The sequence below is a fragment of the Salvia splendens genome, chromosome 13 (genome assembly GCF_004379255.2).
Source record: "Salvia splendens isolate huo1 chromosome 13, SspV2, whole genome shotgun sequence".
Classification (NCBI taxonomy): Eukaryota; Viridiplantae; Streptophyta; class Magnoliopsida; order Lamiales; family Lamiaceae; genus Salvia; species Salvia splendens.
This window is the reverse complement of record NC_056044.1, coordinates 30,769,448-30,794,406: the sequence shown is the minus strand read 5'-3', so window position 1 is coordinate 30,794,406 and position 24,959 is coordinate 30,769,448. Positions and strand designations below refer to the sequence as shown.

The window sequence follows — 24,959 nt, the reverse complement described above, 5'->3', positions numbered from 1 at the left end:
CTTTGAGATGAAAAGATGAAATCATCGGCAGCCGAGAATCTGTGCCGTCGATTTTCACTTGATGAACTCAACGTAGCCACCGGAGATTTCAAGGACGAGCATGTGATTGGAAAGGGTGGTTTTGGTAAAGTCTACAAAGGTTTCATTGATAATGACTCAATTGCTGTGGCCATAAAGCGTCGGCTGTCATCGGATCCCAGCCAAGGGCAGACGGAGTTTACGGCGGAGATTGAAACATTAAGTAAGTTCCGACATCGTAATCTAGTCTCTCTGATTGGGTACTGTGATGAACAGGGAGAGATGATTCTTGTTTATGACTACATGTGTAATGGAACGCTAGCAGATCACCTCCACAAGCTATCCAGTAATAGCAGCAACGACAGCTCAACTCTCTCTTGGAATGAACGACTTAAGATATGTATTGGAGCGGGACGAGGCCTGGACTATCTTCACTCTGGTTGCTCCATCATACATCGTGATGTCAAACCTACTAACATCCTTTTAGATGAAAATTTCGTTGCTAAGATTTCGGATTTTGGGTTGGCCAAACATTTAGGACATGATATCTCACAGAGCCATGTCTTCACAGATGTTAAGGGTTCGTTTGGGTATTTCGACCCAAGTTATTTTACCACTGGTGTACTTACAAAGGGAAGCGACACTTACGCGTTTGGGATAATATTATTGGAGGTATTGAGTGGAAGGCCTGCGGTTGAGGGAAAGCTTGCAGAGGATAAGGTGTGTATGAGCGTATGGGCTCAAGAAAATATACGAAATGGAAAAGCTGACCAGATTGTAGCTTCAAATTTGAAAGGATATATCTCGGAAGATTGCCTCAAGACATTTGTTGGGGTTGTTAAAAGTTGTTTGCATCCTGATCCGAAGAAACGACTCACGATGACTCGTGTTGTGGCACAACTTGAGTTAGCCCTTGAACAGCAGGAGAGGAAAGGGACAGCAACACAAATATTACAATTTTGGCCGTTTTGGAATAGAGAAATACCATCTGGTAAAAGTGAATTCTTTCTATGTGTAAATACTTTACAAATATTGGATGTTTAAGTTGTGATGAATGATTTCCATATTTCTGTGTTGGTTATGATGAAACAGGATCAACATCAAAGTATCAAATTAAGGTTGAAGTTGATAAGCTGTCAAAAGCCATCCCTGCTACTCCCATTGATGGATCCCTTTCATTCTATTTGGTGAAGAAAAGGACCTTGGTGGTGATTATTTTAGTCCCAATCGTAATGAATTCGCAGGAGTCCTGTATAATGGAGAGGATGCGACAATTGAAAGGCTCCACTACATGCCAAAGCATGAATTTGAATTAAGAGCAAAGGTTTGGAATAGTATATATTTGCCTATCTGGATGAAATAGATTACTATGTAACACTTGGTTTTTTTAGGTTTCAAGACCATTATCTAACCTGAAGCATGAGAACGTGGTCGAACTAGTTGTTTACAATCAGCAGGTCTGGGCGTATGATTTTGCTCCACGAGGGTCCCTACACGACATTCTTCATGAACAACAAGGCATGGGTTCAAGCTCAAACCTATATCCGGCTTTAACATGGCCTCAAAGAATCCAAATCGCTCTTGGGGTCGCAAGGGGATTATGCTACATTCATGATGAATATCATGACAGGGGATATATTCATCATAACATCAGATCCAGCAGTGTTTTACTTTGTGATGATGGAACTGCTAAGATAATTGATCCTTGTTTATGGACTGAATGCCAACCTTGTGAAGTAATATCATGGGGAGAGTGTCATCCTGGTATATTGCCTTTGTACAATCATAACACTGACGTTTACAAGCGTTTGTACAATCATAACACTGACGTTTACAACTTTGGTGAGATCCTCTTTGAGCTCTTGACAGGTAGTAAAATAATTGATTACATACAAGCAAGGCAGCATCACGTTGCGTCATGGGTATGCAGCACATCAATAAATTCTTTAGCAGTGTGTCTTTGCTTCATGTTCTATGTATAATTAGTTTTGAATAATTTGACAGCAACTGGATTCAGACAAGGTACACAAGATTGTGGATGGTAGATTAAAATCAAACTACCCTCTCAAGTCGGTTAAGAAGGTCTGATAAGTCTCTTGCATTTGATTTCATGATTCTGATGATTTATTTTATAAGCAGATGGCTCGAATTGCTCAACTGTGCCTTCTAGAAGAAGCTTATAATCAGCCAACGATGAGTAAAGTTGTACGAGATCTCGAGCTGTGCCTTGGCGAAACCAACTGAGAAACAGGGATGTAGGCACCAGATGATATTTCTGTTTTTACTATATGGAATGTGTTTCTACTTTCTAACGAGTAATGAATCACAGTCCAATCAAATTAACTTGTTTGTCTAATAAGTCTCTTGCATTTGATTTCATGATTATGATGCTTTGCTTTGAAAATCAGATCACGTTTGGATGAAAATAAGCTGTATCTTGAAGGCAGAGTTGAGCAACTCGAGCCATCTGTTTTTAAAACAAAGCATCATAATCATGAAATCAAATGCCAGAGACTTATTAGACAAACAAGTTATTTACCTTCTTAACTGCCTCGGGCGGGTAGTCTACTTTTAATCTACCCATCCACGATCTTGTGTGCGAATCGAGCTATGGTAATGCCTGCCCTGGTGTCATATTATATTATCGTCCAAAGATGGGAAAGTTGTACAAGATCTCGAGCTGTGTCTTCGCGAAAGCAAATCACAACACTTGAAATCAACTGAGATTGCAACTTATTATGCATGAAAGCTGGGGAGCTGAAGATACACGCCAGCTGAAATGAAAGAAATTAATTCATGCTTATTTCATTTCGTTGGATTTTGTTTCCTTTCTTCTAATAGAAATGATAATCTCACCCTAACTATAAATTTATTTAAGATGAAAATGAAACTAATTTCTCATAGAATCTGTAATTCAGTTAGCCACGAAAAATTAAGTTACATTTTCGTCTGAAATAATTTTATAGTTTTGAGTGACATTGTCATTTCAATAAGAAGGAAAACCAAACCAATCAAATATAATAATCATTAATTTCTTTCATTTCAACTCCCCTGCTTTCATGCATAATAAGATGCAATCTCAGTTAATTTCAACTCTGAGGTGGGCTTCGGTTTGCAAGATAAAATAATACCAAAATACAATTTAGGATTGAGTTGTGAGATTATTTTAGTCATAAGGGGTTAGTTATGACTAATTATCTATTGGAATCATGCTTGATCAAACGACTTTGACTAATAATAAATGTGACAAGACATTTAATTTTGTGAAATTAAATGCAATAGCGTCGATCTACGTTCCGAGTAGATGACCGTAGTATATTCATTTTCTCAAATCAGATTCCCGGTGAGTGAGAAATAATATATTAAAATTGGTCACAATAAAGTTAGAAATGGGTTATGAGAAAAACTAAGGGATTAATTAACTGAGTGTTAATTATCCCACATCGGGGATGATTAACTTCTTTGATGAAGTATTTAACAAGATGAATTATTATGTGTAATAATTATCGTGGAATAAGACGGGTAATAGAACACACACGCGCGCTTGGGTGGTCTTAGGGTTGTTCTTTAGAGTTGTTTTTAGGTGGTCTTAGGGCTGTTCTTTGGAGCTGGTCGTTGAGCGGGGTTCAAGCCCCGCATATTCTTTTTAGACCAACTCAAATTTCAGGCTGTCCCCGATGGACCCTGATGCATAACGGGAGACAAAAGCTCTGCTTCTAGCGGTGCGTCTACTTTAGAGACGAAGTCGTATATTCTTTTTAGACCAACTCAAATTTCACGCTGTCCCCGATGGACCATGATGCATAATGGGAGACAAAAGCTCTGCTGCTAGCGGTGCGTCTACTTCAGAGACGAAATCGTTTTGTCTTTGGGGACGATACGCCAAACCGAGAGCACTACCGGGGTGTATCTCGTCTTGGGGAAAGATGACTCCTCGACTCGGCTTACCGTTTTCCACAAGTTTTTCCGTGTAATTTTTCAGTTGTTTCCGTGTATTTTTCTCCTTGTTTTTTCCGTGTAATTTTCGCCCGGCAAGTTTGTATCTCCGTATACTCAAATTTCAACATTATTCATCTAGGATTGAGTTGTGGGGTTGATTCTCATGAACCAAACACACAACAAATTTAATCTCGGATACAATCTTACAAACAGAACACCTCCTGAGAGCTGTGATGTGGCTTCTCTAAGGCACAACTCGAGATCGTATACAACTGCACTCATCTTTGGACGAAAACGAGCTTCATCCGTACTTAAAATAAATAATCATAATCATGAAATCAAGATGAACAAGTTAGTGTTTGTGACAAAAACCGTTTCAACTGAGACAAAGGAAATATAATACTACCAAAATGTGGCCTATAAAAGGTGTACAATCCAAAGTAGTGGAGAATGATCAGCAGCAAAGCCAAATCCTAGGGGCCTACTTGCTATCGGAAAAACCGTCAAACAAACTTGAGCTGCAAAAGATGAATTCATCAACGTCTGAGAATCTTTGCCGCCGATTTTCACTTGCTGAACTCAACTTAGCCGCCGGAGATTTCAACGACGAGCATGTGATTGGAAAGGGTGGTTTTGGCAAAGTCTACAGAGGCTTCATTCATAATGACTCAATTGCTGTGGCCATAAAGCGGCGGCTAGCGTCGGATCCCAGCCAAGGCCAGACGGAGTTTGCTGCCGAGATTGAAACACTAAGTAAGTTCCGACATCGTAATCTAGTCTCTCTTATTGGGTACTGCGATGAAGACGAAGAGATGATTCTTGTTTATGAATACATGTCTAAGGGAACGCTGGCTGATAACTTACATAATCAGTCGACACTCTCTTGGAATGAACGACTTAAGATATGTGTTGGAGCGGGGCGAGGTTTGGACTATCTTCACTCGGGTTGCTCCGTCATGCACCGTGATGTCAAGCCTACTAACATCATTTTAGATGAAAATTTCACTGGTAAGGTTTCGGATTTTGGGTTGGCCAAACATTTAGGGCATGATATCTTAGAGAGCCATGTCTTCACCAATGTTAAGGGTTCATTTGGGTATTTGGACCCGAGTTATTTTAGCACCGGTGTACTTACAAAGGGAAGTGACACTTATGCATTTGGGATAATATTATTGGAGGTATTGAGTGAGAGACGCGCAGTTGAAGGAAGGCTTGCGGGGGATGAGGTGTGTATGAGCATATGGGCCCAGGAAAATATTCGAAATGGAAAAGCAGATCAGATTGTAGTTTCGAATTTGAAGGGAGATATCTCGGAAGATTGCCTCAAGACATTTGTTGGGATTGTTAAGAAATGTTTGCATCCTGATCCGAAGAAACGACTCACAATGACTCAAGTTGTGGCGCAGCTCGACTTAGCCCTTGAACAGCAGGAGAGGAAAGGGACAGCAACACTAAAATTACAATTTTGGCCATTTTGGAATAAAGTTAAACCATCTGGTAAATGTGAAACAGGATCAACTGCAAAGGATGAAAATGAGGTTGAAGTTGATAAGCTGTCAAAGGCCATCTCTGCCACTGCCATGAAAGAAGATAATGTCCCTTTCGTTCTATTCGGTGAAACAGAGGACATCATTGAATATGATGTTAGTCCCATATGTAATGGATTCAAAGGAATCCTGAAAATTGGAGAGGATGCAACAATTCAAAGGCTCCACTACATGCCAAAGCATGAATTTATATCAGAGGTTGGCTTATCTAGATGAAAACAAAATTACTTATTTTGGAATGACTAATATAGCTTAACACATGGCTTTGTAGGTTTCAGGATCATTAACTAAGCTGAAGCATGAGAACGTGGTCGAAATAGTTGTTTATAAATTTGATGGGCGTCAGCAGGTATTGGCGTATGATTTTGCTCCACGAGGGTCTCTACACGACATTCTTCTTGAACAACAAGGCATAGAGTCAAGCTCAAATTCGTATCCGGCCTTATCATGGTCCCAGAGAATGCAAATCGCTCTTGGGGTCGCCAAGGGATTATGTTACATGCATGACAAAAGAATAATCCATCACAACCTCAGATCCAGCAACATTTTAGTTTGTGACGATGGAACTGCTAAGATAATTGATCCTTTTCTATGGACTCCATGTGGCACTTTGGATTATTCCTCTGCGGATATATGTATGGTATAAACACAAGCGAGACGATGTTTACAACTTTGGTGTGATTCTCCTTGTGCTTTTGACAGGAGAAGCAGGGCTGCGTGAGCGTGGCCTTGTGTCATGGGTATGCAGCAGATCTAGCAACAAATTATTCCTTAATGTGTGTTTGCTTTGTGTGATGTTTTAAAACAATATGAAACCAGGCATTACCACGACTGGATTACAGGGTACACAAGATTGTGGATGCTAGATTAAAAGGAGACTACCCACGCAAACCAGTTAGGAGGGTAAATAACTTGTTTTAATTATCTCATATATGTGTTTCTTGCATTTGATTTCATGATTATGATGGTTTGTTTCAAAAGCAGGTGGTTAATCTTGCTCATCTGTGCCTTCAAGGTGAAGCTGATTCTCATCCATCCATGAGTGCAAGTGTACAATGTCTCGAGTTCATCATTCGGCGTGAAATCAACTGAGAATATTTAAGACGAAAATGTAACTTATTTCTCATAGAATCTGTAATGCAGTTAGCCACGGAAGATTTAAGTGGCGTTTGTGTAATTGGAAATCGTGGATTTGGTAAATGATGGCTGGAAATGGACTCAGTAGTATATGCCTCAGATATTGATATCTCATTATTTATAATACTACTACTACTACTACAATTCACCATGGTTTTTCTTTTTGGCTTTTGTGTTGCTTTTCCATGTTTTGAGTTGCTGGGATGTAGCGGTGGGCTTGTTTGCACACGCATAAATAGTGGCAATAGAGGATGCATGCAGGCCGGACGAAGTAGGCGTCAACAGTTCCTGGCGTGTGACGGGCAGTGATGCTGACGGCATAGCCACGGGAACATGAGACATGGACGGGGGCCATGCTGATGTTGGAAGTGGAATTGGCCTTGCCGAATTATAATTGGAGCTTTCAATTCCAAATCCAATAGTACATCGTACCACAAAATATTTTGATTTGGAATTGAAGTACCTCCCAATTCCACAATTTAAATTCTATATCAAAAGTAGATCAATCGAATTATAAATAGTTAGTATTAAATTTGGCACTGCATACAAAAACACACTACACACATTGCACGCATTGTGCATATATTGCACCCACACAAACACTGCACACACACTTCATATTAATATTCCTTCAAATTCAATTCCGTATTTCATTAGTCTAATTTTGGTGGACACGCTAAAATGATAAAACTTGTATATTTTTTTGGAGGGGGAGCTTGTATTTGTAGTACTATTATTTAAAAAATGTTGAATGATTTAGTTTTAAAGGATTCAGTTTTTAGTTTAATGAAATCTTTATGGTACTATTAAATTTTTGTATATTCTCTAAATAATAGTAGTACAAATGCATATTAATTTCCCGATTGTAATACAATAATTTAAATAATACTACTAAGATTTAAATAATTTATTTTTAAATAACACTACTGAGATTTAAATAAATTGTTTTGAGATAATATACAAAGATTTAATAATGCCAAAAAGATTTTTGGTCCTTAAATAATCACAAAAAAGTACTACATAAACATTAAAAAAAATCACAAGTTTATCCTCAAATCAAACTAAATTGACAAATATACCTCTCAAGCTCAAGGGATATACAGGATAAAATAGTACTAAAAATTAGGATTAAATTTGAAATTTATGAAACTTTTTTACTAAAAATTTTATTTCATAAATGTTGTGCATGATTAATCAAATACTCCCTCTATCCAATTAGAAATGAAACATTTTCCTTTTTTTGGATTATCCAATTTAAAATGAAACATTTCTTAAATTGGAAAGAATACGATCTTTGTTTTACTTTCTCTTCATTAACTCATAAAATAATGTTACATAAAATTTTGTGCCAGAAACCCATTACTTTCATATTTATTGGGACGAAGGAAGTACATACTCCCTCCGTCCACGATTTAAAGAACCATTTTGTCATTTTAGTTTGTCCACGATTTATAGAACCATTTACTTTATTCCACTTTTAGAATGCGATCACACATCTCACCAACTTTTTACACTCATATTTTAAACCCTAAACCTGTTTTAAATGAGTCTTATAAAACTAATATTTGAAATGAGTCTTACATATCACTCAATTTCTGCCGTTACTTGTTTTCACAAAGTTAAACAATTTTTTAAAATCTGTGTCGAGTCAAAATGACACCTTAAATGGTGGGTGGAGCAAGAAATTAGTAAGTTTACCAAAAAAATTATGAAATACTCCCTCCGTCCCGCACTACTCGCACGTATTTCCTTTTTGGGCGTCCCAAGTTACTTGCACTCTTTCTATTTTTAGTAAAAATTTTCACCTACAGCCGTCATTTTTGACTTTCCTATACACTCATTCCTTAATCTCCGTGCCGAAAAGGAAATGAGCGAGTAGCTCGGGACGGAGGGAGTATTTAAATAACCAATGAACACAAAAAAATATGAAATATTTAAATAACCAATGAACACACAACACGCAGGTTACATGACAACTCTGCCACACACTCCAATGTTCAAGCTGAAAGCGATAAACAGCTGAGCTCCGGAGGGTATATTTGTAATTTTATTTTTCCGACGGCGGAGCATAAAAAAAGATAAGGAAATAGCACAGCCATGTCACTGATCCTTGTATCACACAGAAAAAGAAATCCATCCGTTGGATCAGAACCGATTAGACAACCCCCAACCGTAGATCACTCGATAAGCTTTTACTCAAATATTAAAACATTTATTATTTATTTATTTGCAGCATTTCCTTTTTCCCATTTCCGATCTAGCTTTAATGATCTTAAACCATTTATAACCTTCGTTCTCACCCAAAATTATCCATTGAATTTGCTGCTTCTTCTTCATAGCCCCTTTTACCTTAGGGTAAAATCACTAAATTTACTCCAATTCTGCTTGAAGTTTTGAAGATCGATCGAGATTGTTCGTGGCCATGGCGAGCGAAGAATTACAAGGCAGCGATCTTCACAATCAAGCTCAAATGGCGCCAGCTCCGACTCCGTTGCCTCCTTATCCTGAGGTAGAATGCAGCTCTTTTCAACTTTGTTACTTATCGTCAGCTGTGAATTGCATGTTGTTATCAGTTAATTTGTATCCGATAAATTAATAGATTTCTCACTGGATTTCGTGATTTTGCATTTATAACTCGTAGATTCGTCACCGAATTTCGTGATTTCGCATCTGAAACTCGTCGACTCGTTAATTTCGTGATTTTGTGCTCTGAAACTCGTGGATTCGTCTCTGGTTTTCATGTGCATCTGAAACTCATCTATTCGTCACTGAATTTCATAATTATGCATCTGAAACTCGTAGATTAATCGCTGAATTTCGTGGAAAAAATTCTCGATTTATTTTTTCGTATAGATGATTTTGGCGGCAATTCAAGCGTTGAACGAGGAAAACGGCTCGAATAAATCGGCGATCTCGAAGCACATCGCGAAGGATATCGAGGCGACCTACGGCCCGATCCCGCCGGCGCACTCGGCGCTCCTCAACCACCACCTCAACAAGATGAAGTCGTCCGGCCAGCTGCTGTTCCTCAAGAACAACTACCTCGTCCCCGATCCCAACGCGCAGCCGCGCCGCGGCCGCGGCCGGCCTCCCAAGCCGAAGACGCCGCTTCCTCCCGGAGCTCCCGTGCTCTCTCCCCGCCCCCGCGGCCGCCCTCCCAAATCTCACGACCCCAATGCTCCGCCGCCACCGCCGAAGCCAAAGAGCCCTAACACAGCGGCTCCTTCTCTCTCCGGGAAAAAACGTGGCCGGCCACCGAAGGCCAAGCCAGCTGATGCTGATGTGGATTCGGCTCCGGCCGCCGAGGGAGCGCCACGTGGACGTGGAAGGCCACCGAAGGTTAAGCCGGCGGCGACTGCTTCTGTAGGGGCTTAATTGAATGAAAAGTGGTAATCTAGGGGCTTTTAGGCTAATTTGTTGTTGTAGTGTTATTTATTTTCTTTATTTGCATCTTGATCCTTGTAATTTGAGTGGCTTCTAGTTTAGGGATGGTGAGTTGTAACTTTGGTGTAAATTGATTGGATCACTTTTAATGAGAAAAAGAAAAAGGGGAGGAAAAAAGAAAGATTCTTTTCATGTTTTTAATTTATGCTTTTCTTTTCCTTTGTTTTATTCTAATTGGATAAAATTATTTTTTATCTTTAAAAAATTGGCACTTTTACTTTAGTTTCATTTACAAGGAAAGTGCATATGGGCATGGTGTGTTACTGTTCGTTTGTTTTCTTTAATTGGAATTGGCTAAAAAAGATGCAATGGTTGGAAAGGTTTTTTATTAGCTTGAACAGAAATAGAAAAAGTTGTTTAAAATCAGCATGAAGTGTGAGGTAAAGGTGAAGTGGCTATGTTAAATTTGAATATTTTTTTTTTGTTTTAAAACACAGGTGTACCTAGGCATGCACAAACCGACCCGGCCCGGCGGTTTGGAACCGCCGGTTCATGAACCGGAACCGGGCCCGGAACCGTCGGGTTGAACCGGCAGAAGGGTCGCAGGGTCATAAGGGCCGGTTCAGGTTCGGCAATATCTTGAACCGTGAACCGGCGGTTCGGCGGTTCGAACCGCCGGTTCAAAGGGTCGAACGGCATAGGGTTCGTAGGGGTTCAAAGTAGGGATTGGTATGAACCGACGGTTCGCCGATTTTGGGCGAAAACCGCCGGTTTGAACCGGCGGTTCCGACCGGTTTCCGCCGGTTCCGGAAGCTTTTCAGGCGTAGGGGCTAGGTGAGGTCAGAAACCGGCGGTTTGTGTCGGAAAACCGTGGACCAACCCGCCGGTTTTGTGGAAAAACCGCCGGTTTTGTGGTTGAACCTCCGGTTCAGGCGGTAAACCGGCGGTTCGGCCGAAAATTTGAAATTTGAATTTTTTTTTTATTTCTTCCAATTTTACTCCTATAAATACCCCACTTCTCCTTCATATTTCCTTACCCCATTCTTGTGTTAACAAGGATTTCATTCTCAATCTCCATTTCTCTATTCTCTCCTCATTCTCTCTAATTGCGCAAGTTTAATTCTACACTTTCTGCTCACTACTATATTTGTTGTGCTCATAATTTACCACTTCTTTTATACTTTATACATATTTCATTCCAAGTCAATATTACTTTTCATTTATCAATATATTCAATATGTCTTCTTCTCGTGGTGGATCGGGACGTGGTGATCGGGGCAAGGGAATAGCCCAAGATCAAAGCACTACGCGTCCCTCAAAATCTCGACGACCTAGTCGTCGAGATGTTATGGAAGAGGTTTCCCGATTGGCAGCCGAACGCATGCAAGTAAGTAATGAAAAATTTGTTTTCCAATTCACATGCACAAAATTTCATTAATTTTTTTTTTGCGTTCATACTTTTAACTTCTACGTACATAATATTTGTAGATGGAAGAAGATCATAGGACCGCCATGCTACTTGCTGAAATGCAACAAGGTGGGGGTAGGGGAGGACGTTCCCAACAAGATGAGGAGTTCGACGTTACTATATCGTCGGACTCGGACAACAACGAGGATAGATCGCATTCTCGTATTCCTTCTAGCACCGGCGGAAATGAGGAGATGCCTCCCCCTGCACCCACTAACACGGCAAAAGCTTTGAAATCGGACATTTTTATCAAACACTACAAGAAGGTCCCGGTGGTGATTCCAAGTCCTCACGATCCGAACTCTCAAGAAGAGACTTCGGACTTTCATGTTTACTGCAACTATTGCGATAAAGTGTACAAATGGTCCGCCGGTGGTGGATATGGCACCCTCCGTCGCCATTTAGTGGCAAAGCATCCGGTAGAATGCGGCACTGCCTCTACCCAAAGCCAACTAAACTTCCAACCCGCCGGCTCGGGTTCGTCAGGTGCGCCTCTATTTAAATATGATAAAAAGAATTTTGATGATACAATGACTAGATGGGCGGCTATGAAGCATATGCCCTTTATTGTTTTTGATGACAAAAGTTTTGAGGTTACTATGCAAAGTGGGTTGAATGTAGCAATCAAAAGAATAGGTCGAATGACCGTGCAACGATCTACCGTTCGGCAGTGCTTGGAGAAAAAGGTAGAATTATCACGTTATTTAGTTAACATTGGCCACAGGGTGAACATTTGCTCAGATGTTTGGACGGATTGTTTTAACCGTCATTCATACATGGGTATTACGGTTCACTTTGTGGACAACAGTTGGACTTTGAACAAGCGTTTAATTGGTTTTAGAGAATTTGAAAGTCCACACACTGCACCCGAAATTGCTTCTTTGATTATACAAGTGTTGAATGAGTTTCAGTTATGCAACAAGATATTTTCTATTGGTTTTGATAATGCAACTGTCAACACCGCAAGTATTGCCGATTTGATTGCGGCTTGTACACCGGTAATTGGAGGTAAGTATTTTCATCAAAGATGCATTTGCCATATTTTAAATTTATGTGTACAGGATGCGCTTGAATTATGGCAAAAGCATGTCTCTCCTATTAGAAATGCAGTTAGATTAATCCATCAAAAGCCAGCTATTGGCAAAGCATGGAAGAAATATTGCCATCAAAAGAATGTCAGGTACACGAATTTTACTATGGATGTGTCTCATAGATGGAATTCGACATATGATTGTCTGAATTCTACCTTGACACATAAAGATGCTTTATGTGATTTTTATAGAACTAACCCCTACCGTGATTTATATCTTTCGCATAGCTGTTGGGATAACAGTTTGGCTTTATTTAAATTGTTCAAATATTTCAAAAATGCTACTGTTGAATTGTCGGGTGTTTATTATTGCACTGCTGTTCGTGTTTTGGAGCATTGCATGTACATATCCCTTGGCCCGGAACCGGCGGGTTAAACCGGCAGAAGGGTCGCAGGGTCATAAGGGTCGGTTCAGGTTCGGCAATATCTTGAACCGTGAACCGGCGGTTCAAAACCGGCGGTTCGGCGGTTCGAACCGCCAGTTCAAAGGGTCGAACGACATAGGGTTCGTAGGGGTTCGTAGGGGTTCAAAGTAGGGATTGGTATGAACCGGCGGTTCGCCGGTTTTGGGCGAAAACCGCCGGTTTTGGATGAAAACCGCCGGTTTGAACCGGCGGTTCCGACCGGTTTCCGCCGGTTCCGGAAGCTTTTCAGGCGTGGACTTTGATTCCCTAATGCAAATGAGCAATTGGGATACGTAGGCACCTCAACTTAAATTTTTTAATTTAAGTTGAGCTCAAGTCCTTTTTCTTTTATTTCTTTTTTTTCCCATTAATTCCTACTTTAAAAATATGCAAATACAATTACATAATTGTATTTGTATATACTCTAGTCGATGAAGTATATTTCTCTATACGGCTAAATGAGGGAAACTTTTGACAATTCTACTATAATTGTTGATTGTTAGACGAAACTCAACATTTAAAGTTGAATTGCTAAAGGTGTCCTTAATTTAGTTATGTAGAAAGATCTTCTTCGCCGGTTAAGAGTATATATATAATACACTTATACGTTTAAGAACTTCAACGTCATTTCTTGTCATTTGTAATTAGTTCTTCACTAGTAGTCTCATTTGTATTTAAATTTTGTTTAAGACTTCAAGACCGCCATATGTTTTCAATTTGTAATTGTTGTAACTTGTAACGTGTAATTTGTAAACATGCAATTTCAATAAAATTGCAACTTTAGCCGTATTTTTTTCAATTTTATTTACTCACATTGCATACAAAAACAAACTTGAAAAGTGTAATTTAATTTGATTAAAATTGAAAAGTTGAAAAATGCAAAAAAAAAAAAATAATAAAAAATTCGTCGAACCGCCGAACCGGTGGTTCAAGCTGAAAACCAGCGGTTTTGAACCGCCGCGTAACCCGCCGGTTTTTTGAACCGGAACCGGAACCGCCGGGAGCTAGGCGGGCCGGTTCAGGTTTGGCAATTTCTCGACCCTTGAACCGCCGGTTCGGGCCCGGAACCGGCGGTTTACGACCCTTGTGCATGCCTAGGTGTACCTAATCCGGCGGAATCCGACTCGACTGACTCATCTTATTTTAACACAAGAAAATCCCGCAAGTGTACGGGGCTAGTGTAGCACAAAGCAAGCAAGAGTATCGTATCCCACAGAGACAAAATGTATAAACTCAAGTACCACGGACCGATTTTAACTACTATCTAGATGATTCAAAGGTTTGGTTTGATTCTTGGAAAAATAATTAAACATAAACAAGTTAAAAGCACGCGACAAATGATAGGTTTCAAATAAGAGAAAGAAGTAGAGCTTTAGATCCAACTACAACGAACACAAAGTGAACAATTCAACAACTTCGATTACCCAATTGAAGTCTCTAGGATTACTAGGAAAGCCGCTAGTCTAGGCTAAGCCCTCTCTCGAGTGCACCCAACCCGTTGATTAACCATTAATATTGAAGTCTCCTTCTAATACTTCACAATTAACTCCTTAAAACAAAAGGCTCAAGCCCTCACTCTAGAATCCCTTCTCTCGAATGCAAATTATCTAGGTGTTGTTCATTCTTTTATCAATCCTAATTAGGTATCTCTCGATTACTCAAAACTAGGTTAACAAACTCAATTGGTAGCTAAGCAATTGAATTGAAAGAGCACAAGAATGAAACAAAGAAATCACAAGAGCATAGGTAATCAAAAGTCCTTAAATTAATCAAAAGCGTTCATTGTAGTCTTCACCAAAACTCTACAAGGGATTTAGCTACTCATATTCAATGCAAATTCACAAGATAAATCCATGGAAAGTGAACTAAACATAAGAAAACTAATAAAGATACTCCCAAAGGTGGATTGAGTGGGCAAATCGTCTTCGTCTTCAACCTTATTGATGAATCGGGCTCTTTGTCGCTTTAATTTGCTCTCCAATGTGAAAACTGCTCCTGGGGGCGTGTCTATTCTCCATGGTGTTGAAACCTAGGTCTCCTTTTATACCTGGGGCGGAAATAATAGCAATTAAGTCTCGCCGATAAAATCGCCCGGTCGGGCGAACAGTCGAGAATTACACTTCCTTCACATCGCCTGGTCGGGCGATTCTTCCGAGGGATAATGCCCGGTCGGGCGAATTCTCTGGATTCGGTCTTTCCTTTGCACAAACGCTCGGTCGGGCGATTCTTCCGAGGGATAATGCCCGGTCGGGCGTTCCTTCTGTAATCCTCCTTCAAGCTCGTTTTCAAGTCATTTTCACCTGTTTTAGCTCCAAACACTCGACAAACTCATCAAAGTACTAAAGTAGTGGATAATGGATGCAAACTCAAGTAATATGCTACAAAACACTGAAATATTCACGTTAAACACCCAAACTACTTGCTAAACCACGAGTTTATCATCGACCGGGCTTGCAGATTAAGGCCGAAAGTCTCTCAGCGGATGGGGGGTTTGAACCCGTGACCTCAAGGTCACCACCACTCCGCGTTGTCAACTGTGCTGCGACCCGTTGGTTTAAACTTGAATATTTTAGCTTTTAGGTATTCATTTTTTTCTGAGGTGTGTGATAAAGTTATGAATCTCAATCGCTTTGTTTTCTAACGGATTAAAATTTTAAATTTTGAAATATGGTGAAAATGGGTAGGTGAATTATTATATGGCTATTTTCGAAATTGCGAAACAATATAATGGCGTTATTAATGGGCCACTTTCAATCCATCTATCTACTCTTTCAAATATACTCCATCTGTCTCATACAAATAGATATCACACTTTCATTTTTTGTTACATTTTCTTTTATCAAAAAGTTTTCTAACATTAATATAAATATATTATTTCTTCTCTTCACTTAACAAAAAAAACATCTCTTAAAAAACTCATGTCATTCCTTAAATGTGACTTATATTATAGGATGGAGGAAATACATTCTAGTGGTACATATATTCACCATTTACATAGTACTAGTATACTTTATATATTTATCCGCATGGTATAGTTTTTCTACAATAATTTAATGTTATTGTGCATAGGGGTATATAAATACTTGCATCAAAATTTATACTGATATACTACTTGAAAATACTTTCTTCATCCCACAATAAAAGTTACATTTGATGTAGTGTAGATATGAGTTTTAAGAAATGTAAAGTATAGTGGGTTTGAAAAGTTAGTGGAATATGGAGCACACTTTTATATTGGTTTTATAATACAATGTGATTGAAATAAGTTAGTGGAATGTGAGACCTACATACTATTTATGGTAAAGGTGAAATGTGACTCTTATTGTCAGACGGACCGAAATGACAAAATGTTACTCTTATGGTGAGACGGATGAAGTAATTAGATTTAAAAATTAATTAAATATTAGTAGTATAAATATGAAAAAGGGAATATTCAATTGTAGAGTGAAATGTGGAGTTATATATTAGAAATGGAAATAAATTACTCTACAATAATGTAAAATTCTCTCATTAATAAATTAGTGCACTAGTGTGGATACTCTAATTCATAGTTTGTTATTTATCGAAGAATCTTGAATCTTGAGTTCACCTGGGTTGGTTGTGGAAATTGGACTTATATGAAATGAATTAAAACAATTAACAAATGGTAACGGAAATAACTAACTAAAATCAAATGCTCAAAACGGAAAAATACAAAAATTGATTTCAATACAAAATCCAGACTAAATCCTGATCATGAGATTTGACAATCTAATAGTCAATAATTAAATAAAACACGGAGGGTCATTATAAAGTAGTTTTAGGTCATATTATAAAATTCGGATTTGAGGTCATGTTAAAATCATTTTATGTCATTATTACTATAATGACGTAAAATTAAGCTTATGATGACTTAAAAATGACCTTTGTATGATTGATTTTGCATTTTTGTATTAAAAATGGACTTTGCATAAGTCAAAACTCTGCTCGAAACATTATATATAGCACAACCCCAAAATCAAATCAATTCAACATCAATATTATGTACTTCCTCCGTCCCGCTGAATATGACTCATTTTCTTTTTTAGTTTGTTCTAACCAAGATGACACATTATTCAGTTAGAAACTTTTTTATTTCTATTTTATTATATCTCTTACTTTATTCTCTCTATAAAAATACATAAAATCTCTTGTCATCCAAACAAGACGTCGTCTTCCACGGGGAATAATAAAATAACAAAATCATTAAAAACAACTAGAATCGTACTGTCACCCTGCCCTGCTCCAATCAAATCCAAGAAAAACGTGGTCGAATTTAACGAGAATATAGCCTGCAACAATCGTAGTTAAATCATTAAAAAAAATGAATCTTGCTACCATCGCGATTCCTGATTCCTCGTAGGAATCTGCCTGTCATTTCTCCAAACAAGAAACATAAAATTCATCAATCCCCATCACCTATTTATGTCACATCCAATTCCAAATTATGGTCCAAAAAAATAATGTCCACGACTAATCACACATCACTCCCAAGCGGCCTAGTCTCCGACGTGGCATCGCCCGATTGGCTAAACAAGGGCGACAACGCATGGCAGATGACGTCAGCCACGATGGTGGGCCTCCAGAGCGTCCCGGGCCTCGTGATCCTGTACGGGAGCATGGTCAAGAAGAAGTTGGCCGTGAACTCCGCGTTCATGGCCCTATACGAGATGTCGTTTGGGCCAAGAGCGATCTCTGTGGTGGGGAAGCCGGACGCGAGGGGCATGGCCGAGAGTTATCTCCTGGGCCGGAACGAGCTGGGGGGCTACGTTCCGACCGCGGACTATGTTTTCTATCAGTTTGCGTTTGCGGCCATCACGGTGATACTTCTTGGTGGGTCGTTGCTTGGGAGGATGAATTTTTATGCGTGGATGATGTTCGTGCCGCTGTGGACGACGCTATCGTACGCCGTGGGTGCGCACACGATTTGGGGGAAGGGATTCTTGACGGATAGGATTATTGACTATGCTGGGGGATATGTTATTCATCTTTCTTCCGGAGTGGCTGGTTTGACTGCGGCTTATTGGGTAATTAATTTCTTGATTTTTTAGTTATATAAGTGTAGGGATGTCAATCCGGTCCGAAATTCATAGGTAAATCTGAATAATTCGGAAAAGCCATAGAGTTAGGGCCGTACCCAAGTGGGCTGGCCTGAATACCCCGACAATTTGAGTGGACTGGCCCGATTGATATTCCTACTTACGTGGCAATATTAAACTTCAATTAAAACGACATCGTATTTTAAGCACTAAACAACATCGTATTATACTAAATCAAATAATTTTATTTGTTCAATTGTGATTATATTGAACCATACTATAATGAAAATCTCACTTGGATAATTAATAACAAATCAATAATTTAAAAATTTATAGCCAAATTTTAACATAGTATGCAAAATCAGAATTTAATAAAAATTTAGAAATTTACATACAAATACACCAGAAAAATTATATACGGGTAGATATGGAATATTAAATGTAGGTACCACTACAACTGTTTATACAATAAATTTAGCTATAATGAAATCAACCTTAAATATTAGTAGTAGAACAAATTGCAAATTATGTCCAAGTTTTAATTTCTCTATTACTTATGCGTCCGTGAAATATTGTCCAGTTTTGTCATTTTGATCCGTAATGAAATATTATTCATTTTGTTTTTTTTCCATTTTTGGTAAATGTAGCCCACTTTCCAAATAACTCATTACTCCACTTATACTCACATTCTATTTAAAACTAATATATAAATGTGTAACTCACATTTCATTAACTTTTTTCAATTACTTTTTCTCCGCATTTCTTAAAACTCGCACCGAATTAAATGTGGACAACATTTGTATGATGGAGTATTAATTATAATAAATGGTCATTTATAATTGATAAGTATTTTAAAACTTGATTGATAGGTGGGGCCGAGGCATAGGGAGGACAGGCAGCATTTCCCGCCTAACAACATTATAAACATGCTTGGTGGCGCTGGGTTTCTGTGGATGGGTTGGACCGGCTTCAACGGAAATCACCTCGCTGGCAGTGCTGAACACCCACGTCTGCACCGCCACAAGCATCCTCGTGCGGCTGTCGCTCGACGTGGCCGTTTACCTCAAGAGCTCCGTCGTCGGAGCCGTGCAGGGGATGATGACCGGCCTTGTTTGCATCACTCCCGCCGCTGGTAAATTTTCCTCATTATAAAGACATTGTAAAAACAATAGTAATAACTAGTTTAAAACTCTCTATATCCCATAAAAATAGTGACTTTGTAATGTGAAATTAATATATTATGGTAAATTAAAAGAAAAAGTAATTGAAATATTTTTAGTGGAGAAAAAAAGCTCACTGCATAAGAAAAAAATTTGTTAATAATGGAAGTGGACTAGATAGACTAAAAAGAAAATTTATTTTGAGGTAGGAGGGAGCATAGACTAGATGAAGTTTAAAAAGTTATCTATATTTAGATAGGGATCGAACTAATGACCTCTTCATCAACTATCATTTTCGTAATTCATACTTGAGGACTTGTTTAGTGTTCTAACATGGGATAAAATTTGATATGTTTGACTGTCATAATTTCTATATATCAAGGGTTTTGATCTATGCAAAGCTCATTCTTAATATAAAAATGCAGAATCAAGCATACAAAGGTCATTTTTAAGTCATCATAAGCTTATTTTTACGTCATTATAGTAATGATGACATAAAATGATCTTAACATGACCTCAAACCCGAATTTTGTAATATGACCTAAAACTACTTTATAATGACCCTCCTTATTTTTATTTAATTATTGACCATTAGATTACCAAATCTCATGATCGGGATTTGATCTGGATTTTGTATTGAAATCCATTTTTGTATTGATCATTTTCCTATCAATATAAGTTTATTTAGATGTAGTAGTATTAAACTATATGTAACATGCAATTTTGTTTGATATGATGTAAAATGGCTATAGCTTATGAGTATTTGTTATAATTAAGTTTTTTTAGATATATTACCTGGTTATGAAGTTGTTTGGAGTAGAATCCCATAAATTATTACTCTGTCAACAAAAACATTTTCATGTAATTTAATGCACGATTGGTATAGAGTACAAGGGAGAAAGAAAATGAGATGATAAAGTAGGAGAGAAAAAGAAAAAAATGGTGATAAAGTTTTCACAAATAAAAATGAAATTAATTTTGATGGATAGTTGGACTACTATTCATCGAAAAATTATAGTTGTATGTTAGGTGCCGAAAAAAAATTAAAGTGAAATAGAGTATATCATACAACTTCATCAGTCTCTTAAAAGTATGAACATTGATTCGCCACGTGTTTTAACGTATAATTGATAAAGTACGAGAGAGATAAAGGGTAGTGTAAGTAGTGTTAATGGAGAATGAGTTTTACATCATTAGTAGTGTAGTGCAATTGTATAAGTTTTAAATAAAAAGATGTGTAGGGGGTAATGTGCTGTTTACCTATTCCAAAATTAGAAACTTCATATTTTTCATGAATGGATTAATAAGGTAATAGTTCATATTTTTCCAGGGACGGGGGAGTATGTAATCATTCACACAAAAATGTGACAATTTTGCTATACTAGTACTACTAAATTACTAATGAGTTTGGATTTGTAGGAATTGTGGATACATGGGCCGCAATCATAATGGGAATCCTATCGGGCCTAATTCCTTGGTACACAATGATGGTTTTACACAAAAAATCAGTCTTCCTCCAAAAAGTAGACGACACGCTCGGAGTTTTCCACACCCACGCAGTCGCGGGCCTGCTCGGTGGGCTTCTCTCGGGCCTTCTCGCTAAGCCCGATCTCCTTGCTATGTTCTACAATGGAGATCATCTTGGCCCGGGCTTCTTGTACGGAGTAATCAACCACGAATTCAGTAACGGGCTTCGCCAAATGGGCTTCCAAGTCCTAGGAACCCTTTTTATAACGGTTTGGAACGTAGTGGTAACAAGCTTGATATGTATAGTGATAAGTAGAATCGTCCCTCTTCGAATGGACGAAGATGGGCTCGAAATTGGAGACGATGCGGCGCACGGAGAGGAAGCGTACGCGCTATGGGGGGACGGGGAGAGACAACATATCCCTCTTCGATTTCGTATGACTCCTAAAATGCCATCGTTTTGTACACGGTCAGTTACAAATCGTTAGATATTATGTAAATTTTTACTTTTGAAATTAAGTTTTTTTAAAGGCTAATTGTAGATTTAAATAATTATAATTTGAAATTTATATTTTAGTGGTAAGTGACAAAGATAGGGACCTATATACGACTCAATTGTTATAGCCTATATCGCACGTTGGTGGAATTAGGGGTACCAAATGATTTTTAAATTTCAAAATTTTGTTATAAATAATATTATTTTGTACAAATATTATTTAAAATAATGCTTCGTAAAATTAAAAGTGGGATGTTGTATATGATTTTGCTGTTACTTTCACATTCATTTCCATTAATGGAAGAGAAACGTCGGACAAAATAAGTTACTTATGTTTTATTGTCTAGTGTTTTGATAAAGTTGAAAATATGGGTTTTCTGGTTTCTTGTAGCTGCAAACTATAGATACGAAATGCAGAAGTAATAGTAGTAGTTTTAGAAGCAACGTTTTATTTCAAATCTGGAAAATAAAGAGCTGTTATTTTCGACATCATGATGCATCGACTGGTTGAGAAATTAAACATCTGCTTCTTTTAGAAAAGGGAATTGATGATATATGCATAACCGTCCCATTTTCAACTAAGTGCTTGAGAAATTGGGAATTTATTGTTTTTTAGTTTACATTATAAATGTATATTTTCATTCTTTATTTTAATTTAAGTATCCTGTTCTTTAATAGCAAAAATGTACTATATAATTATTCATAATCAATTATAAAAAATAAAAGATTTATATTCTGATTGTCACGAGCAGATGCAACAGTTTATTTTGATAGAAGCTATATGTTTCGTTGTGATGATGCAGTCTTTACACAACGATTCACAATAATGATTAATTATGAAGAAAAAATTGCAAGTAAATGTTAGTAAATTTTTGTAGAACCTAATTAAATTGATGAAATATAACTTACAATTTAATAAGCTAAACCATAAGAGATCAAAGTGATTAAAAAAATAGTTGCACGAAGCATATGAATTATACTGCAAAGTTGTTCATGATATAAATTAAAGGTGTCTCTTATTTCAATTGTTAGTTTTATAGTATGAGATATATAATAATTTGACACTGACAAACTTACTAGCAAAAGTTAAGGTGTTCTTCAAATGCACACAACAATAATTCGATGGTTGAAAACTACCATCTAGTAATAAAAATCTCATTTAGATAAACCTTAATTAGATGGAGCTTCATGTGTACACTCTTCAGTTAAATTAGTCCACAAAATAATCAATATCAAAAATGAAAATAAAACCAGAAATGTATTGCCATGAAATTGATTTCTTAAATCTATCTTTTCCCTTTTCTGACTTCTCCACCTCCACATTTCATGATAACAAATTTCAGGTATTTTTTGATATAATAAAATTCTGTTATTAAAAGCTAAAAGCATCCAAAAAAAAAGTTGTTTATCCCATCACACAATAGACCAATGTTGCTCTATAAAAGGAGAATTTCAACCCCTAACTAAAACACAATTTCTCATCACAAAAATCCCATCACATTCTTGAAAAGAAAATGAACAAATTCTTCTTAGCAACACTCTTGCTCCTCGTGATCATCGGTCTCGTGGAGTGTTTTGACTTCCACGAGGCCGAGCTGGAGACCGAGGAGCGGTTGTGGGACCTGTACGAGCGGTGGTGGAGCCACCACACCGTGTCGAGGAGCATCCACGACAAACAAAAGCGCTACAACGTTTTCAAGGCCAATGCCCATTACATCAACGATTTCAACAAGATGGACAAGCCCTACAAGCTCAAACTCAACAAGTTCGCCGACATGACCAACCACGAGTTCAAGAGCGTCTATGCCGGTTCGAAGGTGAGCCATAATCGAATGTTCCAAGGGGCCCCACATGCGAATGGAAGCTTCATGTACGAGGACGTACATGATGCTCCGACCTCTGTTGATTGGAGGAAGAAAGGCGCTGTCACCGCAGTCAAAGATCAAGGAAATTGTGGTAAGACATTTATTCCCTTGAATATGCCAAGAGGGGCTTAAGCCGCTACCAAACATTTTTTTATTATTATATAATATTTTCATCATCGGATTAAATAATAAGAAAATTGTCTTTTTAAAATCTCAAACTTAAAATTTAGAAAATTTAGCTTCTATAAGAATTTTTTTTCTGCCGCCGCCCGTGTGCTTATGAGAAAACAGGTAGTTGTTGGGCGTTTTCGACTGTTGTTGCGGTTGAGGGGATAAATTACATCAAGACGAAGAAATTAGTGTCTTTGTCCGAACAAGAGCTCGTTGATTGCGACATCGACGAGAACCAAGGGTGCAATGGAGGGCTAATGGAAGCCGCTTTTGATTTCATTCAAAAAAATGGAGGATTAACAACAGAGAGTATCTATCCCTACACGGCTAAAGATGGGAAATGTGACAAGAAAAAGGTAAAAATAAACAGTCACTTCTAATTTCTATTCAAATTTACTATGTACTTTATCATTCAACAAAATAGTTTCGTTTCATTTATAGGAATTGTCATGCAACATATTATTATCATACTCTCACTTGCTTATTTAACATTTTTATTACAAACCTACCACTATAGTCATGTCATATCGCATCCTTTTAGGACTCTTTTTATGTGCATGGTGTTGTTATGGATATAAATGGAGCAGTTAAGCACCATAAGTGAGAATTAAATTAAATGAATTAAAGAGAGTGGAGATTTTAAAGAGGCATAAGTGCAGAGGCATAAATGACTAAATGGGGGCGCCACACCTGCGCCCCTAGTTGGCCCAGCCACCTCGGGGCGATAGTAGCCACGCCCCAAGAGGCCAAGCGTGATTTTAACAACACTAAAGAGAGCAATTTATATTTTTCTTTATACTTAATCTTGTTCCTTTATTTACTACAGGTGAATGCTCCGGTAGTATCCATAGATGGACACGAAAATGTACCCGTGAACAACGAAGATGCACTATTGAAAGCGGTAGTTAACCAGCCGGTCTCGGTGGCAATTGAAGCCGGAGGCCGTGATTTCCAGTTTTACTCAGAGGTAGTTCCAATCATAATCCACACAACATGGTCAATTTTTTTATAAATTCACTATGATTAGAGCTATCAAATTTGGTATGACCTCATCAACCTGACTAACTTGGTCTCAAGTAATAATTAGGACCAAGTTAGCCGTCTCTAAGAAAATCAATTTGATTTAATCTTCTTACGTTGAGATGGCCTAGTGTCATATTTATTGGTCTTCAAAATTGAAATGACCCGATTGACATCTCTAGTCAGATTTAATGGAATAGTATAATTCCAAACTTAACTAATTTTTTTCATTTTAATGTGGCAGGGTGTATATGCAGGGGAATGTGGCACTGACCTAGACCACGGGGTGGCGCTTGTTGGGTACGGCACGACCCTCGATGGGACAAAATACTGGATCGTGAGGAACTCGTGGGGAGCCGATTGGGGCGAAAAGGGTTACGTTAGAATGCAACGCGGGATTGCTAAAAAACATGGACAGTGTGGCATTGCGATGGAGGCATCTTATCCCATCAAAAAATCATCAAACAATCCCGGTGACGATGAGGATGAATCGACGACGAATAAGGATGAACTGTAGTTTGATTTTGCATTTGCCATCGACGGTTGTTGTATTGTTAGATAAGAAATTATTTGGTGATGCCACACAGATTGATTTCTATGTATTGTTATTGTGTAGTTTAAGTCACTATCTTCTTCTCCACCTCATTCTGCTTTGCTTCTAGTGATTCTTGGGCTAGTTTTGCTTGTTCTTGGTTGTAGTAGTATATACCTGACCTATACTGATACAAGCACGGTG

The 24,959-nt window shown here is 38.1% G+C and overlaps 5 protein-coding genes and 1 pseudogene across 5 annotated transcripts; all 6 read left to right on the top strand.

The window, feature by feature from the left end:
- Positions 1 to 15: 15 nt before the first annotated feature.
- Positions 16 to 1,530, top strand: LOC121760870 (receptor-like protein kinase ANXUR1). Its single transcript, XM_042156467.1, has 3 exons — positions 16 to 1,009; positions 1,111 to 1,342; positions 1,410 to 1,530. The coding sequence occupies exons 1-2, from the start codon at positions 16 to 18 to the stop codon at positions 1,332 to 1,334; spliced, it is 1,218 nt and encodes a 405-aa protein (XP_042012401.1). The 3' UTR covers positions 1,335 to 1,342; positions 1,410 to 1,530.
- Positions 1,420 to 2,274, top strand: LOC121760265 (receptor-like cytoplasmic kinase 1). Its single transcript, XM_042155912.1, has 3 exons — positions 1,420 to 1,940; positions 2,023 to 2,100; positions 2,158 to 2,274. Exons 1-3 carry the CDS (start codon positions 1,539 to 1,541, stop codon positions 2,260 to 2,262), a joined length of 585 nt encoding a protein of 194 aa, XP_042011846.1. The 5' UTR covers positions 1,420 to 1,538; the 3' UTR covers positions 2,263 to 2,274.
- A 2,093-nt stretch (positions 2,275 to 4,367) lies between these two features.
- On the top strand, positions 4,368 to 6,707 carry LOC121760869 (putative receptor-like protein kinase At5g39000). The gene is made up of 6 exons (XM_042156466.1): positions 4,368 to 5,702; positions 5,776 to 6,144; positions 6,207 to 6,244; positions 6,347 to 6,407; positions 6,489 to 6,554; positions 6,648 to 6,707. Exons 1-6 carry the CDS (start codon positions 4,368 to 4,370, stop codon positions 6,705 to 6,707), a joined length of 1,929 nt encoding a protein of 642 aa, XP_042012400.1.
- Positions 6,708 to 8,883: 2,176 nt separating this feature from the next.
- LOC121760174 (HMG-Y-related protein A-like) lies at positions 8,884 to 10,222 on the top strand. Its single transcript, XM_042155796.1, has 2 exons — positions 8,884 to 9,150; positions 9,495 to 10,222. The coding sequence occupies exons 1-2, from the start codon at positions 9,064 to 9,066 to the stop codon at positions 10,014 to 10,016; spliced, it is 609 nt and encodes a 202-aa protein (XP_042011730.1). The 5' UTR covers positions 8,884 to 9,063; the 3' UTR covers positions 10,017 to 10,222.
- A 7,246-nt stretch (positions 10,223 to 17,468) lies between these two features.
- On the top strand, positions 17,469 to 21,159 carry LOC121760868 (annotated as a pseudogene).
- Positions 21,160 to 22,657: 1,498 nt separating this feature from the next.
- Positions 22,658 to 24,838, top strand: LOC121761039 (vignain-like). Its single transcript, XM_042156624.1, has 4 exons — positions 22,658 to 23,123; positions 23,324 to 23,559; positions 24,030 to 24,170; positions 24,468 to 24,838. The coding sequence occupies exons 1-4, from the start codon at positions 22,682 to 22,684 to the stop codon at positions 24,738 to 24,740; spliced, it is 1,092 nt and encodes a 363-aa protein (XP_042012558.1). The 5' UTR covers positions 22,658 to 22,681; the 3' UTR covers positions 24,741 to 24,838.
- Positions 24,839 to 24,959: the final 121 nt, after the last annotated feature.

Bases quoted from the DNA above. Each gene is read 5' to 3' on its own strand.
- LOC121760870 (XM_042156467.1), top strand. From the start codon at position 16: ATGAAATCATCGGCAGCCGAGAATCTGTGCCGTCGATTTTCACTTGAT. The intron at 1,010-1,110 runs GTAAAAGTGAAT...ATGATGAAACAG, and splicing joins GAATAGAGAAATACCATCTG to GATCAACATCAAAGTATCAA.
- LOC121760265 (XM_042155912.1), top strand. From the start codon at position 1,539: ATGGGTTCAAGCTCAAACCTATATCCGGCTTTAACATGGCCTCAAAGA. The intron at 1,941-2,022 runs GTATGCAGCACA...ATAATTTGACAG, and splicing joins AGCATCACGTTGCGTCATGG to CAACTGGATTCAGACAAGGT. The intron at 2,101-2,157 runs GTCTGATAAGTC...TTTTATAAGCAG, and splicing joins CTCTCAAGTCGGTTAAGAAG to ATGGCTCGAATTGCTCAACT.
- LOC121760869 (XM_042156466.1), top strand. From the start codon at position 4,368: ATGTGGCCTATAAAAGGTGTACAATCCAAAGTAGTGGAGAATGATCAG. The intron at 6,245-6,346 runs GTATGCAGCAGA...ACTGGATTACAG, and splicing joins AGCGTGGCCTTGTGTCATGG to GGTACACAAGATTGTGGATG. The intron at 6,555-6,647 runs GTACAATGTCTC...TCTGTAATGCAG, and splicing joins ATCCATCCATGAGTGCAAGT to TTAGCCACGGAAGATTTAAG.
- LOC121760174 (XM_042155796.1), top strand. From the start codon at position 9,064: ATGGCGAGCGAAGAATTACAAGGCAGCGATCTTCACAATCAAGCTCAA. The intron at 9,151-9,494 runs GTAGAATGCAGC...TTTTTCGTATAG, and splicing joins CGTTGCCTCCTTATCCTGAG to ATGATTTTGGCGGCAATTCA.
- LOC121761039 (XM_042156624.1), top strand. From the start codon at position 22,682: ATGAACAAATTCTTCTTAGCAACACTCTTGCTCCTCGTGATCATCGGT. The intron at 23,124-23,323 runs GTAAGACATTTA...ATGAGAAAACAG, and splicing joins CAAAGATCAAGGAAATTGTG to GTAGTTGTTGGGCGTTTTCG. The intron at 24,171-24,467 runs GTAGTTCCAATC...TTAATGTGGCAG, and splicing joins ATTTCCAGTTTTACTCAGAG to GGTGTATATGCAGGGGAATG.